The sequence below is a fragment of the Lepus europaeus genome, chromosome 5 (genome assembly GCF_033115175.1).
Source record: "Lepus europaeus isolate LE1 chromosome 5, mLepTim1.pri, whole genome shotgun sequence".
Lineage (NCBI taxonomy): Eukaryota > Metazoa > Chordata > Mammalia > Lagomorpha > Leporidae > Lepus > Lepus europaeus.
This window is the reverse complement of record NC_084831.1, coordinates 132,999,408-133,012,818: the sequence shown is the minus strand read 5'-3', so window position 1 is coordinate 133,012,818 and position 13,411 is coordinate 132,999,408. Positions and strand designations below refer to the sequence as shown.

Sequence of the window (13,411 nt, the reverse complement as noted above, 5' to 3'; positions counted from 1 at the left end):
ACTAAGCCGCGGAGCGTCTCCCGGCCGGAGCCTTCCGGGGCCTCGCACTTCGCGGTCTCTCCCTTTACTCCCGGGACCCTTGCTGCTCTTGGGGACTGAGGGTGAAGTGACCAGCAAGGCGGGGCGTCTGCCGACATAAAACCAGGAGTGTGTGGGCCGCGCGCGTGGCCTGCGCCTAGCAATCTGACTTACGCAAGGGACCTGATTTCTCCCGGCCGTCGTTTTTCCGTCTGGAAACCCAAAGCAAAACAAAGATCCCACTTAGGACTAAGTCGCGGTGCTTGATGAGGGTGGAGCGGAGCGCCTAGAAGGCGGATAAACAAATCGCTTCTGCAGCAGGTGGCGGAGAGGACGGGAGACCCCGCCCCCTTCTTCCTGCTCCGCGCTCATTGGCCCATCAGGGGGCGGGGCCCGCCCTGGGGGCGGGGCCAGGGCGCCCGGTGTCCACCCGCGGCCCAGGCCCGGCCCGGACTCTCGCCGGAGGCACAGCCATGGCCGACCGCGCTCTCGGGTCTGCGCGCGCGCTGCTCGCCGCCCTGCTGGCGCTGGCGCTGTGGGCGCTGCTGGTGTCGCCGGCGCGGGGCCGCGGCGGCCGGGACCACGGGGACTGGGATCTGGCCGAGCTGCTGCCGCCGCTGCCGCCCCGCGAGGACGCGGCGCGCGTGGCCCGCTTCGTGACGCACCTCTGCGACTGGGGCGCGCTGGGCACCATCTCCACGCTGGAGGCGGTGCGTGGCCAGGCCTTCGCCGACGTGCTCTCGCTCAGCGACGGGGTCCCCGGAGGGAGCACCGGCGTGCCCTACTTCTACCTGAGCCCGCTGCAGCTCACCGTGGGCAACCTGCAGGTGAGCCCCAGGGCCGCGGCGGCGTCGGGACGCTGGGGGAGCGGCTGCCCCCGCGGGAGCGCGTGGCTCCTCCAGATAGGGCTGAACCCGGCGCAAACGACCGCCTAGAGTGTCGTCGCCAGCCAGGCCGGCATTGCAGCGTCCCAGGTGTTGGGGAAGCGAGGGCCGGGAACTTGACTCACGCCCCTGCGCTGGGAGACGCACCTGGGAGAATTGCTTCCCAGCACCCCCGGACGTCACATCTCGCTGTGTCTCCATTTCCTGGGCCCGTATTTTGCTACAGGGTTTTCAGGGTGCAGACTTGGTGGGCAGTTAAGCACTTTGCAGAGGTGACTTTGGGTTTCTCGTTCCCACCTCTCCTTCTGAATTAAGAATTTTCCCTTCGGCAGCAGAAAGCTCATAGACAACACCGTGGGAAGCAGACCGATTTATTATTATTTTTAAAACATTTTATTTATTTCAGAGGCAGAGGCGGAGAGAGAGGTGTACCATCCACTGGTTCACGCCCCAAATGACCATAATGGCTGGAGCTGGGCCAATCCGAAGCCAGAAGCCAGGAGCTTCTTCTGGGTCTCTCACATGGGTTCAGGGGTCCAAGGACTTGGACCATCTTCTGCTGCTTTCCCAGGAGCATTGGCAGGGAGCTGTTGGAAGTGGAGCAGCTGGGACTTGAACCAGCAGCCATGTGGGATGCCGGCGCTGCAGGCAGCGGCTTTACTGGCTATGCCACAGCTCCAGACCCCAGCAGACTGATGGAAAGCACGTCTCCTCCCCACTTTCTGGGCCAGGGCCCAGGGCCCAAGCCTGCAACTCTGGTGGACCTCTGCTGTCCCAAGGGCGGGGTCTCGGGCACACATCTCTGAGTCACACAGAGCCTAAAAATGGGTCCTGATTTGAAAAGAAGGTCCTTTTGACAAAGACCAAGCCGACCTCAGGTTCCACTCTGTTCACAGTCCCATTCTGCAGATGAAGAACGTGAGGCTTGTTGTGGTTAAGTCACCCACGCAAAGCCAGCTCACAGTCTGGTGGGCCAGGGGCAACCTACGTCCCACATACTGGTGTTCTTTGGCCCACACAGAATTCTGTTTTGCTTTTGTTGAGTTAGAATTCGTTTACAAAATTGAAAATTCAGATTTTACTTAAGTCTGAGTTTCTACCTCTTCTTGAAAAACTGGAAGGTGGCTTGACCTTGACCTTGAGGGCCTACATTCTCGGAGCGAAAGCAGGAGCGGCTGTTCCCTTTAGCCAAAGCCCAGATGCCCCTGCCCGCCGTTTTCCTATTCTCACCTCTCTCCACTCCCTTAGGGATTTACCCAACACAACTAACTCTACTTCTCTGTGCTCAACTTTGGCTGCAGGTCAGTGTCCTGGAAGACGTGGGAAAAGGCAACTGCAGTGCCAAGGCCTTTTGTTAAAGGCCCATTTGATTCTAAACTCGCCCTCAATATAACTTCCTGGTAATAATTCTAATGGAGAAGAGAGAGAGGAGCGATGGAAACACCATGGCTATATGTAATCAAATAAATAAGTAAATGCATTTGGGAGCTATGAATGGGAGTTTGGCGCAGTAGTTAAGATGCTGTTTGGGGGTGCTGGGGCTGAGTCCCAGCTCCAGCTTCCTGCTAATGCATACCCTCGGGGGCAGCAGGTGGCACTTGAGTCTCTGTCACCCACATGGGACATCCGGATTGAGTTCCATGCTCCTGGCTTCAGGCTGGCCCAGCCCTGGCTTTCGCAAGCATCCGGACAGTGAATCAGCAGGTGGAAGTCCTCTCTGTCTCGACCTTTCTAGTAGGTAGACAGACAGATTGATAAGATAGATTTGTGAGATAACTAGGCAGCTTCGGTCACCACCCCATCTCAGGAGTGAGGGAATAAAAACTCAGAGGCAGGCAGCTCTGCCTAGGCAAGGACTAGGCAAGGCCTCAGTCAGCCTGAAGACTTCCAGCCCCTCTGTACCCCAAAACAATTTTCGGGGATTGTGTCTCTTGGGAATTTTGAGGCAGGAGATGGCTAAAGGTTAATAGGGGCAGCAAAAAGAAAGAAGAAGATTTCAAAGTTATAAAATTAAAAATCTGCTTATTTCTCTTCCTGTTGGAGGTGTTGCTCACTTAGATCATGGCCCAACAAAGAAAAGGAAAAACAACACAGTTAGGTTATATCCTGAGAAATGTATGTCCCCAAGAGATAGGAAAGTTAAACATCGCCTGTTTGCCTATCTGTTTATGAATCGTGCCGTAGTGGGTAGAGCCTCCACCTGCAGTGCCAGCATCCCATGGGGGCACCAGTTTGCATTCTGGCTGCTCCACTTCAGATCCACCTCCTTGCTAACGGCCTGGAAAAAGCAGCCAAATATGGTCCAAGTGTTTGTGCTCCTGTCACCCATGTGGGTTACCTGGGTGAAACTCCTGGCTTTGGCCTGGCCCAGCCACGGCTGTTGCAGCCATCTGGGGAGTGAACCAGTAGATGGATGATAACTGTGTCTCCCTTCCTCTCTCTCTGTAACTCTGCCTTTCAAATCGCATGCAGGCCCCATTTGTCTAGTGACATCTCCCAAGGATTGCCACAAAGATTGCTTACTGGAGATAAAATTCCTTAAGAAATTCCTAACTTAGATTAAATCTTGGGGAACACCTGTTGAAACAAAAAGTTTCCCAAAGGATCGATGTCACAAGAGGACAAAACAGGAAAGGACAAAACAATGAATGGCTCAAATGAGACTGAGACACAACCCTCAGTTCCCCATCACAAAAAAATCCAGCCTCTTGGTGGTTTCCATGGTAACCCTCCTCTGCCCCTCACCAGGAATAAAATCTCAGCCCTGACAGCCCAGGGTGCGCCCGTATGTGCAGTGCCCACCCCCGTGTTCTCAGAGGTGTGCTTTCTTTCGGAGTAAACTGTTGCTGTCTTTTCCAAGACAAAGAGTCAGGAGCAGGGACTCGTCTGACAACAGCCGCTGATGGCTGTCAGGTAGGGCTCCAGCCCAGGTCTCTGCTACCTTGAGAAAGAGACATTGGTGAGGAACCCACTTGGGGGTTCTGGTTTCCACAGTAGCCCTGAGAGGTGAGGCCACGTTAGAATTTCTCTGACTCTGACTCTATCAACTCCCTCCCTCCCCCCGTGGACATCCAGGGTGTACTTCCTGTCTTGTCCTTGAGGGTGTAGAATAGTTTGGAAGGAATGAGGAGACCTGGGTGTGGCCCAGTTCTCCTGGGTAAATGCCTGTGCTCCGGCACTCAGCGATCACTGGAGAGCCCCGAGTGGGTTGGCAGCCAGGATGCTTCACTGGGCTGGTTTTGTCTTGGTGGCATTTTTTTGTTTGTTTGTTTAAAGATCTATTTATTGATTTGAAAGGCAGAGTTACAGAGAGGGGGGAGAGGGGGAGAGAGAGAGAGAGAGAGAGGTCTTTTATCCACCAGTTCACTCCCCAAATGGTTGCAACGGCCAGACCTCTGCTAGACCAAAACTAGGAGCCAGGAGCTTCTTCCAGGTCTCCCCCGCGGGTGCAGGGGCCCAAGGACTTGGGCCATCTTCTGCTTTCCCAGGTCATAGCAGAGAACTGGGTCGGAAATGGAGCAGCCAGGACACAAACTGGTGCCCATATGGGGTGCGGAGGCTTAACCAACCACGCCTGCCGCAACCCCTGTTTCGGTGTGCTTCCTCAAAAGATCATGTACACTCTTGGGGCTGCACTTCCACTTACTAAGATTCACTTCCAAATTTGTGTCCCCTTCTGACCTCGTTGAAGTTCTGTGTTTCTGCTCACATGTCACTTTTACTTCCTTGGTGTGCCACCACCTCGGGCATCAGTCAGCCCTGCCGCTCCCTTCTGCTCCTGAAGCCAGCTCCCCTTTGTTAGGCTTTAGGATTTCTGGGGCTCCAAGAAGGCAGGGAGGCAGCCAGTTAGAGAAGACAGAGTGTGGGGGGGTGGTAAAGAGAGTGGGGGTTGAACCTGCCCGGACTGAGGGTAGGGGGTTTGAAGCCAGGCTTCATTCTGTTTGGGCAGCAGACATCCTACGGCGCCACCCCCCACCCCCCGCCTCTTTTTTTTTTTTTAAGATTTATTTATCTATTTGAGAGGCAGAGTTACAGGCAGAGGGAGAGGGAGAGGGAGAGAGAGAGAGAGAGAGAGAGAGAGAGAGATCTTCCATCCACTGTTTCACTCCCCAAATAGCCACAACAGAGCTTCTTCCAGGTCTCCCACGAAGGAGCAGGGGCTAAAATACTTGTATTATCTTCCACCGCTTTCCCAAGAGCGTTAGCAGGGAGCTGGGTGGGAAGTGGAGCAGCCGGGACTCAAACCAGTAACCATTTGGGATGCTGGTGCTGCGGGCAGAGACTTAACCTACTAGGCTACAGTGCCAGGCCCAGAGTCCCTTCTTCAGTGGCTTATTGGGAGAGGTGCAGAGCCCACGTGGACCCAGAGAAGGTGTTAGGGCAAGTACAGAAAGGCTGTGTGCTGGAATTTACAGTCTTGTCTTAGCCGTGTGGAGTGTTCCAGTGCGGGGCTTTCCAGCGCATGAAACATTCCACTCGCCTTTAGATTACCTGTCTGCAGCCGGCTTGGCTGGCCTGGGGGGTTAGGCCCACGGGTTGTAACACTGTTGATCCTCCGCTCTGATGTTGAGGGAGTTTTTTTCTCAGCCGTCAGAGCTGCCGTTGTCTCGCCTCCCGAAATCCTGCTGATTTTTCCTTTGCTTTCTTTGCTCCCATCCGTATTCCTTCCTCTGTTTCTACCACCCGTCCTTGGGCTAAGTCCCTGTCACCTCATGCCTAGGAGTACCAGGAGAACTCTTCAAGTCGCCTCCCTGACGGCCGTGCCCACCTGATGTCCATAACGAGAGGCCTCTCAGAGCATCGCCCTCCGCCCAGAACTCAACCCCAGCCCATGCATAAGGATCCCCCGGGTGCTATCCCTGGGGTAGCCCAGGACACCTGCGTCCCACGGAGGAGTAGCTGGCGTGAGTCGGCTCTGCTGCCAATTCCAGCTTCCTGCTGACGCAGACCTTGGGACATGGAAGGTGTGGCTCGGGAGGCCGGGCCCCTGGCTTCCACGGGGGAGACCTGGACGTTGTTCCTAGCCTCTGACTTCAGTCTGGCCCAGCCCCACCTGTTGTGGGTATTTCAAGAATGAACCAGAACAGATGGGAGCACTAGTGTTTCTCTCCCACCCCCCCTCCCTGTTTAAAATTAATAAAAACAAATATTTTTTTTTAAAAAAATGCAACGACCTGGCTGGGGACTGGCCTGGGAATCATGTAAGTGGCCTCGGAAGCCCTGGCCTGCAAAATCCCACCTGGACTCCCGAGCTTGGATTTGAGCCCCTCTCACCCGCCCCCTAAAGCCCCCCTCCACAAGCCTCCCTTTTCCAGCCAATCCACTTTCTCGTCGCGTCTTGCACTTTCCCAGTTTTGGAGTTCTTGCAGTCCTCCTTCCCTCCACGGTTAACCCGTCCTCCCCCTTCCATCTTGCTTTTGAACTTTGGTTAGGATGTGTTTCCTCCAGGCCATGCTGACACCCCCTTACAACGAGCTCCACGTCTCGCTTTCCCACCGCCTAACCTTAGCCTGTGTCTCCCTCTTGACCAGACTGTATAGACTCGCAGAGGGAAGAGACCTTACCTCCATCCTCCCCCGCTCCCACGGCCTTGCCCAGTAGCTTCTAGAAAGCAAATACTTGGCTACATGGGCTCAAGGAGCTCTCTTGACGACTCACCCCTGCAGAGAGCACAACTCTTGACCAAGACCCTTAGGGTTGAAAGAGCTGGAGTCTGCAATGCACCACGTGAATGTTGCTGCCCCAGGTCACTCAACAGTGCCTTTTATGAAGCTGATTTCCGAATAAGAAAGAATTAAGAAATTTGTTTGCTTTTTTTTAATCTGAGGCAAAAGTTCTTCTCTTGTCGCCACAGCAGGGATGAGCAGCTTCTCCACTGTTTTGGAAGTCACATGGCAGTTTCTGCTAACATAAGATAACCACACAGCATGACTCAGCTACTTTCTTGCTTAAGTTGTGTAACTAGTTAGTTGGCGGAGTATTTGTGGTCATTTTTTTCTTCTTTTTAAAGATTTATTTATTTCATTTGAAAGGCAGAGTTACAGAGAAGCAGAGGCAGAGAGAGAGAGAGAGGTCTTCCATCCCCTGGTTCATTCCCCAAACTGCCAAAAGGCCAGAGCTGTGCCAATCCGAAGCCAGGAGCCAGGAGCTTCTTCTGGATCTCCCACGCAGGTGCAGGGGCCCAAGCACTTGGGTCATCTTTCACTGCTTTCCCAGGCCATAGCAGGGAGCTGGATTGGAAGTGGAGAAGCCAGAACTCAAATGGCACCCATATGGGATGCTGGCACTGCGGGCAGTGGCTTTCCCCACTACACCACAGCATCGGCCCCGGTCATTATTTTCATGCACTGGTTTCATGTTGAGTTTAACCCTTTAGCTCCTTGAACGAAGACTAGAGACCACTCTTAACTTTGGGTGCTATAATTATAATTTCTCTGATGAATATGGAGCAGATTCAAAGTTTAAGGGAAAAAAACCTATGTGACAATAATTCTTCTGCGTTAGTTCATTTTAAATATGAACACTTCCTTTTTGCAAGGGGATGTCAGGCTCAGTCTCTGTCCAGGAAGCATTTTTCCCCTGAGTAGAAGGTAGTCTTTTACAATTCACTGCCGCGTGGAAGAATGGCCCAGCTCTAGGGACTTAATGTGTGTAACTCGTGAAATGTATTACCTGTCCAGAAATCATTTTTCACCCGAGAGGGACTTCACTTTCTCTCCACAGGAGAATCCCCACGCCACACTGCTCCTGTCTTTGGCACAGACGAACTTCTGCAAGAAAAAGGGGTTTGATCCCCAAAGTCCCCTTTGTGTCCACATCATGCTGTCCGGATCTGTGATGAAGGTAAGGAACTGTCCTCTGGGGAGGGGCAGGGCTCTCAAAGAGCATTGTTCATTTATTGCCAGCGAGAGAAGGGAGCCTGTGAGAATAAAGCATGATTGCTTTTGATTGAGACGCAGTGAGTGTACGTCCTAACACGAGAGAACTTTGGAAAGGTCATGGGAAGTGCATGTTAGGAAATAACTGCCATGGTTTTCAGAATTTTTCACCAAAATATGCTTGTTTAGTTCCATTTTCTTTTTTTTTAAGATTTATTTATTTATTAGAAAGGCAGATTGTTAGAGAGAGAGGTCTTCCATCTGCTGGTTCACTTCCCAAATGGCAGCAACCTCAGGATCTGGGTGGATCCAAAGCCAGGAGCTAGGAACTTCTTCCAGGTCTCCTACATGGCTGCAGGGGCCCAAGGACTTGGGCCATCTTCTACTGCTTTCCCAGGCCATAGCAGAGAGCTGGATTGGAAGTGGAGCAGCAGGGACTCGAACCGGCACCCATATGGGATGCTGGCACTGCAGGTGGAGGCTTTACCAGCTACGCCATAGTGCCGGCCCCCTAGTTCTATTTCCTATGAACTTTCTGAAGTTCTCTCATTAATGCGATTCTATTAAAACTAAACATTGAATCCGTTGGTTCTATATAAATGTTCAAAAGATATTATTTTAATGAAAGATTTTCTGAAGCCAACAGACATAACGACTATAAAGCACCTAAATAAAATTCTCTTTGCTAAGGAGCACCCATCAACCAAAGCCCACCCCTTCACCATGTTTCACACTCTCTGTCACTTCCCTTGTCTGACAGTGAGAGGGAGGAAAAGAGGCAGAGAAAGGTCTTCCTTCCATTGGTTCACTCCCAAAATGGCGCTGCGCTGATCCGAAGCCAGGAGCCAGGTGCTTCCTCCTGGTCTCCCATGCGGGTGCAGGGCCCAAGCACCTGGGCCATCCTCCACTGCCCTCCTGGGCCACAGCAGAGAGCTGGACTGGAAGAACCAGGACTAGAACCTGGTGCCCATGTGGGATGCCAGCGCCGTAGGCAGAGGATTAACCAAGTGAACCATGGCGCCGACCCCTTGTCTGAGCTTCTTGTCTCTGTATCCTAACAGTGGCTAAGAACAGAAAGTGTACCAAGTAGGCCAATGAGAGAAATGTTGACTCCTAAAAATCTAGAAGTCAGCTTTGACAGTTTGGGATGAGTGTGGCATGGAAGAGGTTAAATGGAGTCGCAGGCAGGGCCGTGGAGTAGGATCCCATAGTGGAACCAGCAGATTTGCTTCTGGCCTCCTCCTCAATCACGGTGAACTCCTCAGAGAAGTTTCATTTGCCATCTGGATAATCCGTGTGCACAGGGAGAAGAGCCACGGTGCCCCTTCCAAAGATTGTGACCGTTTGTTTGCACGCGCTTACAGACGTGCTCATTAACATGTGCGCGTCATGGAGTGAGTATCCCGGTAGCACATGCCGCAGGCACCAGTACCCTTCTGTGAAAGCGCCTTGTGCCAGTTGTTCAATCTGGCGATGCAGATTGGTCGTAGTGATGGTTTCCCACCTCGCCGCACCTGCTGTCGCCAGCACCTGCCGTCTTCCTTGTTCTTGGCACTCCTCGAGCTTCCTTCATTTTCTCTCGGTTCTTTAAGATCAAGGTTTGCAACTAGCCGAACTCTGGGGATTTGTAGAATGCTAGAATCACATATTATTTTTTTTTCAAGAAACATTTTTTTCTTTCTTTATTAAAAAACCAGCAAGTTGCCACTGCTGTGAGCCTGTTTGTCTCACTGATGTCCTTTAGGTGAATGAAACAGAAATGGACTTTGCAAAGCTCTCACTATTCACGCGGCACCCGGAGATGGAGACCTGGCCTTCCAGCCATAACTGGTTCTTTGCCAAGTTGAACATAACCAATATTTGGGTCCTGGACTACTTTGGTGGGCCTAAAATCGTGACACCTGAGGAATATTACAATGTCACCTTTCAGTGAGTATTCACACATAGTTCACCCTCTAGAAGTGCAGCCCTTGTCAGTGGGCTGCAGCCTTCCAGGGGGGAGCCATTCCCGTGCCGTGGGCCCTTTTGGTAGGCTGGTGAAGCCTATGACCCTTCCTCAGAATATTTTTAAATGCATGAAATACCTAGGAATATAAAGGAAACACATTTATAAAAACATTTTTAAATGTTTGCTGTAGTAATATCTTGCCTTTATAACATTATATGAGATCAAACAGTCTTTAAGTTTTTAAAAAATTATTTAATTGAGCGGCAGAATAACAGCGATGGAGAGACAGAGACAAAAGGAGATTTTCCATCTGTTGGTTCACTCCCCAAATGATCACGATGACCAGGGGCTGGGCCAGGCCAAAGCCAGGAGCCTGGAACTCTATCTGGGTCTCCCAGGTGGATGCAGGGACCCAAACATGTGGGCCGTCCTCTGCTGCTGTTTTTCCAGCACATTAGCAGGGAGCTGGATCAGAAGCGGAGCAGCCGGGACTTGAACCAGCACTCTGATGTGGGATGTTGGTGTTACAAGCAGTGGCTTAACCTGCTGCACCACAACACTGGCCCCTGTAACTTTGCTTTCCAAGTAGTGAGGACTGAAGACCGTATTGCAAGACATCTGCACCGCCCATAACGTGATATGACATCATCTGTGGCTTCTGAATTGCCCTTAGAGATGGTCCCAGATACGCACGTGGTCACCACTGTGATTTCAAAGGAAATGATAGACTTCAGTTAGGACTTAATGGAAGTGAGAGAGAGTTCCATGCAGGGTCACTGCGCCCTGAACCCAGACTGCAGGCCGGGGCGCAGGTTCTAACCTTGTCTTTTTTTTTTTTTTTTTTTTAAGATTTATTTATTTTATTTGAAAGGCATATTACAGAGAGGCAGAGAGAGAGAGGTCTTCCACCTTCTGGTTCATTCCCCAAATGGCCACAATGGCCTGAGCTGAGCCAATATGATGCTAGGAGCCAGGAGCATCTTCCAGGTCACCCATGCGAGTGCAGGGGCCCAAAGACTTGGGCCATCTTCTACTGCTTTCCCAGGCCATAGCAGAGAGCTGGATCAGAAGTGGAGCAGCCGGGACTCGAACCAGCACCCATATAGGATGCTGACACTGCAGGTGGCGGCTTTACCCACTACGCCACAGCACTGGCCCCTTGTCTCCCTTCTAATCCTGCTCTTCCAGTTACCTGCCCGCTGGCCGGCCAGACCCCGAATCTGCTGTGATTTGTAATGTACTTCTCCTTGCAGTGCCCGCCTGCGGTTTGAGGTGGGGGGAGATCAGGGTGAGGAGCCCCAGCAGACATGGGTGCTGGAATTTTGAGCATTTGTGTATCCGGTTTTATCCTATTGTGGGAGGCTGCTGTGGCGAACCTCTCCCTCCCCATCATGCTCATCCATTCCTTGACAGCAGAGCTGGGGGACCAGGACAGCTCGTGGCCCAGAGCAGGTGTCCAGGAAGCACTGGCTGTTTGTCAGGCTGGTTGTCTCTGACCAAGACTCTGGCAAGCCTGGCGTCTGTTTGGTTGCCACACGTGCCAGGCGAGAGACACGGGCACTCCTCTCCCGCCATGCTGCCCCGCAGGGACGGAGAGGTTACAGCAGGATGACCGGGCACTGGGCTATCCCTCGTGAGAATAGCAGGGTTGGGCTTTGAGGTTAAAGTTCACTTTCCTGGGATACAGCAGTTAGCTTTGTATGTGCCCTAGGGCAGCACCATCTGAATAACAAAACTCTGTTTTCTCCTAAGTCTGCACCCAGAAAGAGAGAGTGAAGCACTTACTTTGAGGTTCCCACTTGATAACAGAACATTTTCTCCTTGTCCTGAGAGGAGCAGAGTGTGCCCTCTGGGGTCCAGGAATGAGCAGTGCCCGCAGCCGCTGTGTCTGGCCAGGTGCTTCTGTTGGACTCATTGTCCACTCAGAGTCTACGAGTGGAACTCCCCCAGGCCACACTCCATGTTTGCCACCAGAACTGTTGAATTGAGAGAGGCTGGGGGTTGCCCACTTTGGGGGGAGCCACTCACAGGGGGCTCACACACCACCCTGGACCTCCCCTAGATCGGCCGGACCAGATCAGCTTCTGGAGATACCCTTTCTCCAGATTGCACAAGCCCCCTGCATCTGAACTCGGTTCCCCTCAGGGGAGCCTGGGACAGGGGCAGCACAAGTGCGCTTGTTGGGGCTACCGTGCAGCCTGACTGGACCCTGCGGATCCAGGAGCACGTTTGCATGTCAAGTGGAAGGCCTTAGGATGTGGACAAGGGTGTCTGCTGACATGGCGGAGAATGCAGGACTCGGGTGTGAGGCTCGTCTCCTCCTGCCTCTGTGAAGCCGAGCAGCAAAGATGCTCGTGCTGGGCCTCACTTGGTCTCTGTGACATCCAGATATTCCCAAGCAAAGACGAGGGTAACAAGGTGAAAGACTGCACTGTCTGTTACCTGCAGGTGGAGTTCCACACAGGGAGGTGGGCTGGGGCACCTGCCGGCTGGGCTCAGCGGAGTTAGGCTCTGGCAGGTCCCTGCTCGCTTGCAGGCCCCCTGCTGCTCTCCACCACCGCAGTCTTTTAAATCTTCTGGTGGTGTTCCTCCTAAGATAACAGCAGCAGCCGCAGCCGTGGGCCTGCCTGGTGCAGGGAAGCGTTTCGTACCTGTGTCAGAATCCTACCAGGTGGGAGCGCCTGCTTGTTAGTGCAGCCTCCTAGACCCCGCCCTGCACCTGTGGGAACCAGAGCCCGGGAATCTGCATTTTAACAAAGTCTGTGCCCTAGAGTGGCCACCGTCAGCTCAACATCTTAAACTTTCAGACCAGAAACTTTCCCCAGCGTCCCCGAGGATGAACTAGCTTTTAGGATTTGTCAACCCACTTTAGTGAAATAATACTTGTTCCTCTCTCTTCCCCTTTCTAGGTGAAGCAGAGGACGGCGAGTTTAATCCCCTGTGCTGATTCTGGGGCTGGCTCTTACGTACCAGAAGGGCTTCTGGTCTACCTGGATAGTTTCCCCAGAGTATTAGCTGGTTTGCCATCACGCACTGGTTTGCTTGCTTGCTTATTTCCAGAGGAGTTGGCCCACGACTGAATTTCCTGGGGGATGTGGCTGCTGGAAGTTTTTCACACATCGAAGGCATTTTCACAGAGAAAAAGAGCTGATTCTAATAAAAGAAGTGTTCGTTTGGCCAATTCCAGTGGTTTTCCCAGTGGTGCTGCACGAAGGGGAGCAGGTGCCAGGTTTAGAGTGTGCCCTGACGTTGGAGGGCCCGGGGCCGTGTCCTTTACGCTGGTAGCCGCTGTGCTGGGGACAGTGGTTTCTCCTCCCCCTCAGCCTCCTGGACCGCCTGGGCTCCCGTACAGCGTTCCTTAGCGACAGTCTCACCAAAGCAGACCACGAGGAAGCATCAGCAGGGTCTCCTCCCGATCCCGGGCATTGCTGATCCCCCACTGGGCGAAACCACATCTTATACAGAACTGTAAGAAAGCTTTTCCTTTCTAAGCAACACTTGGAACAACAACAACAACAAAAGTTGATGCAACCTTTCCTTCATTTGATTTCCCCAAGCTAAATGGACGCCATGTAATCAGACTCCTCCATTGGAAACACACAGGTACCCATACACGTGACTATTGTGATGTTCCAGATAGGGATTGCGGAAGAGAGAGGAGTGGCTGCCTGTGTGTTCCCGGT

At 52.7% G+C, this 13,411-nt stretch overlaps 1 protein-coding gene across 2 annotated transcripts; it reads left to right on the top strand.

Annotated features, from left to right (window-relative positions):
* The first annotated feature begins 469 nt into the window (after positions 1-469).
* CREG1 (cellular repressor of E1A stimulated genes 1) lies at positions 470-12,909 on the top strand. 2 transcript variants are annotated; one of them, XM_062192686.1, is made up of 4 exons: positions 473-845; positions 7,626-7,745; positions 9,525-9,709; positions 12,638-12,909. In XM_062192686.1, the coding sequence occupies exons 1-4, from the start codon at positions 492-494 to the stop codon at positions 12,639-12,641; spliced, it is 663 nt and encodes a 220-aa protein (XP_062048670.1). In that variant the 5' UTR covers positions 473-491; the 3' UTR covers positions 12,642-12,909. The 2 variants fall into 2 exon arrangements, with proteins under 2 accessions (XP_062048671.1, XP_062048670.1); XM_062192687.1 differs by lacking the exon at positions 12,638-12,909 and having other exon boundaries at positions 470-845; positions 9,525-9,713.
* The last annotated feature ends 502 nt before the right edge of the window (positions 12,910-13,411 follow it).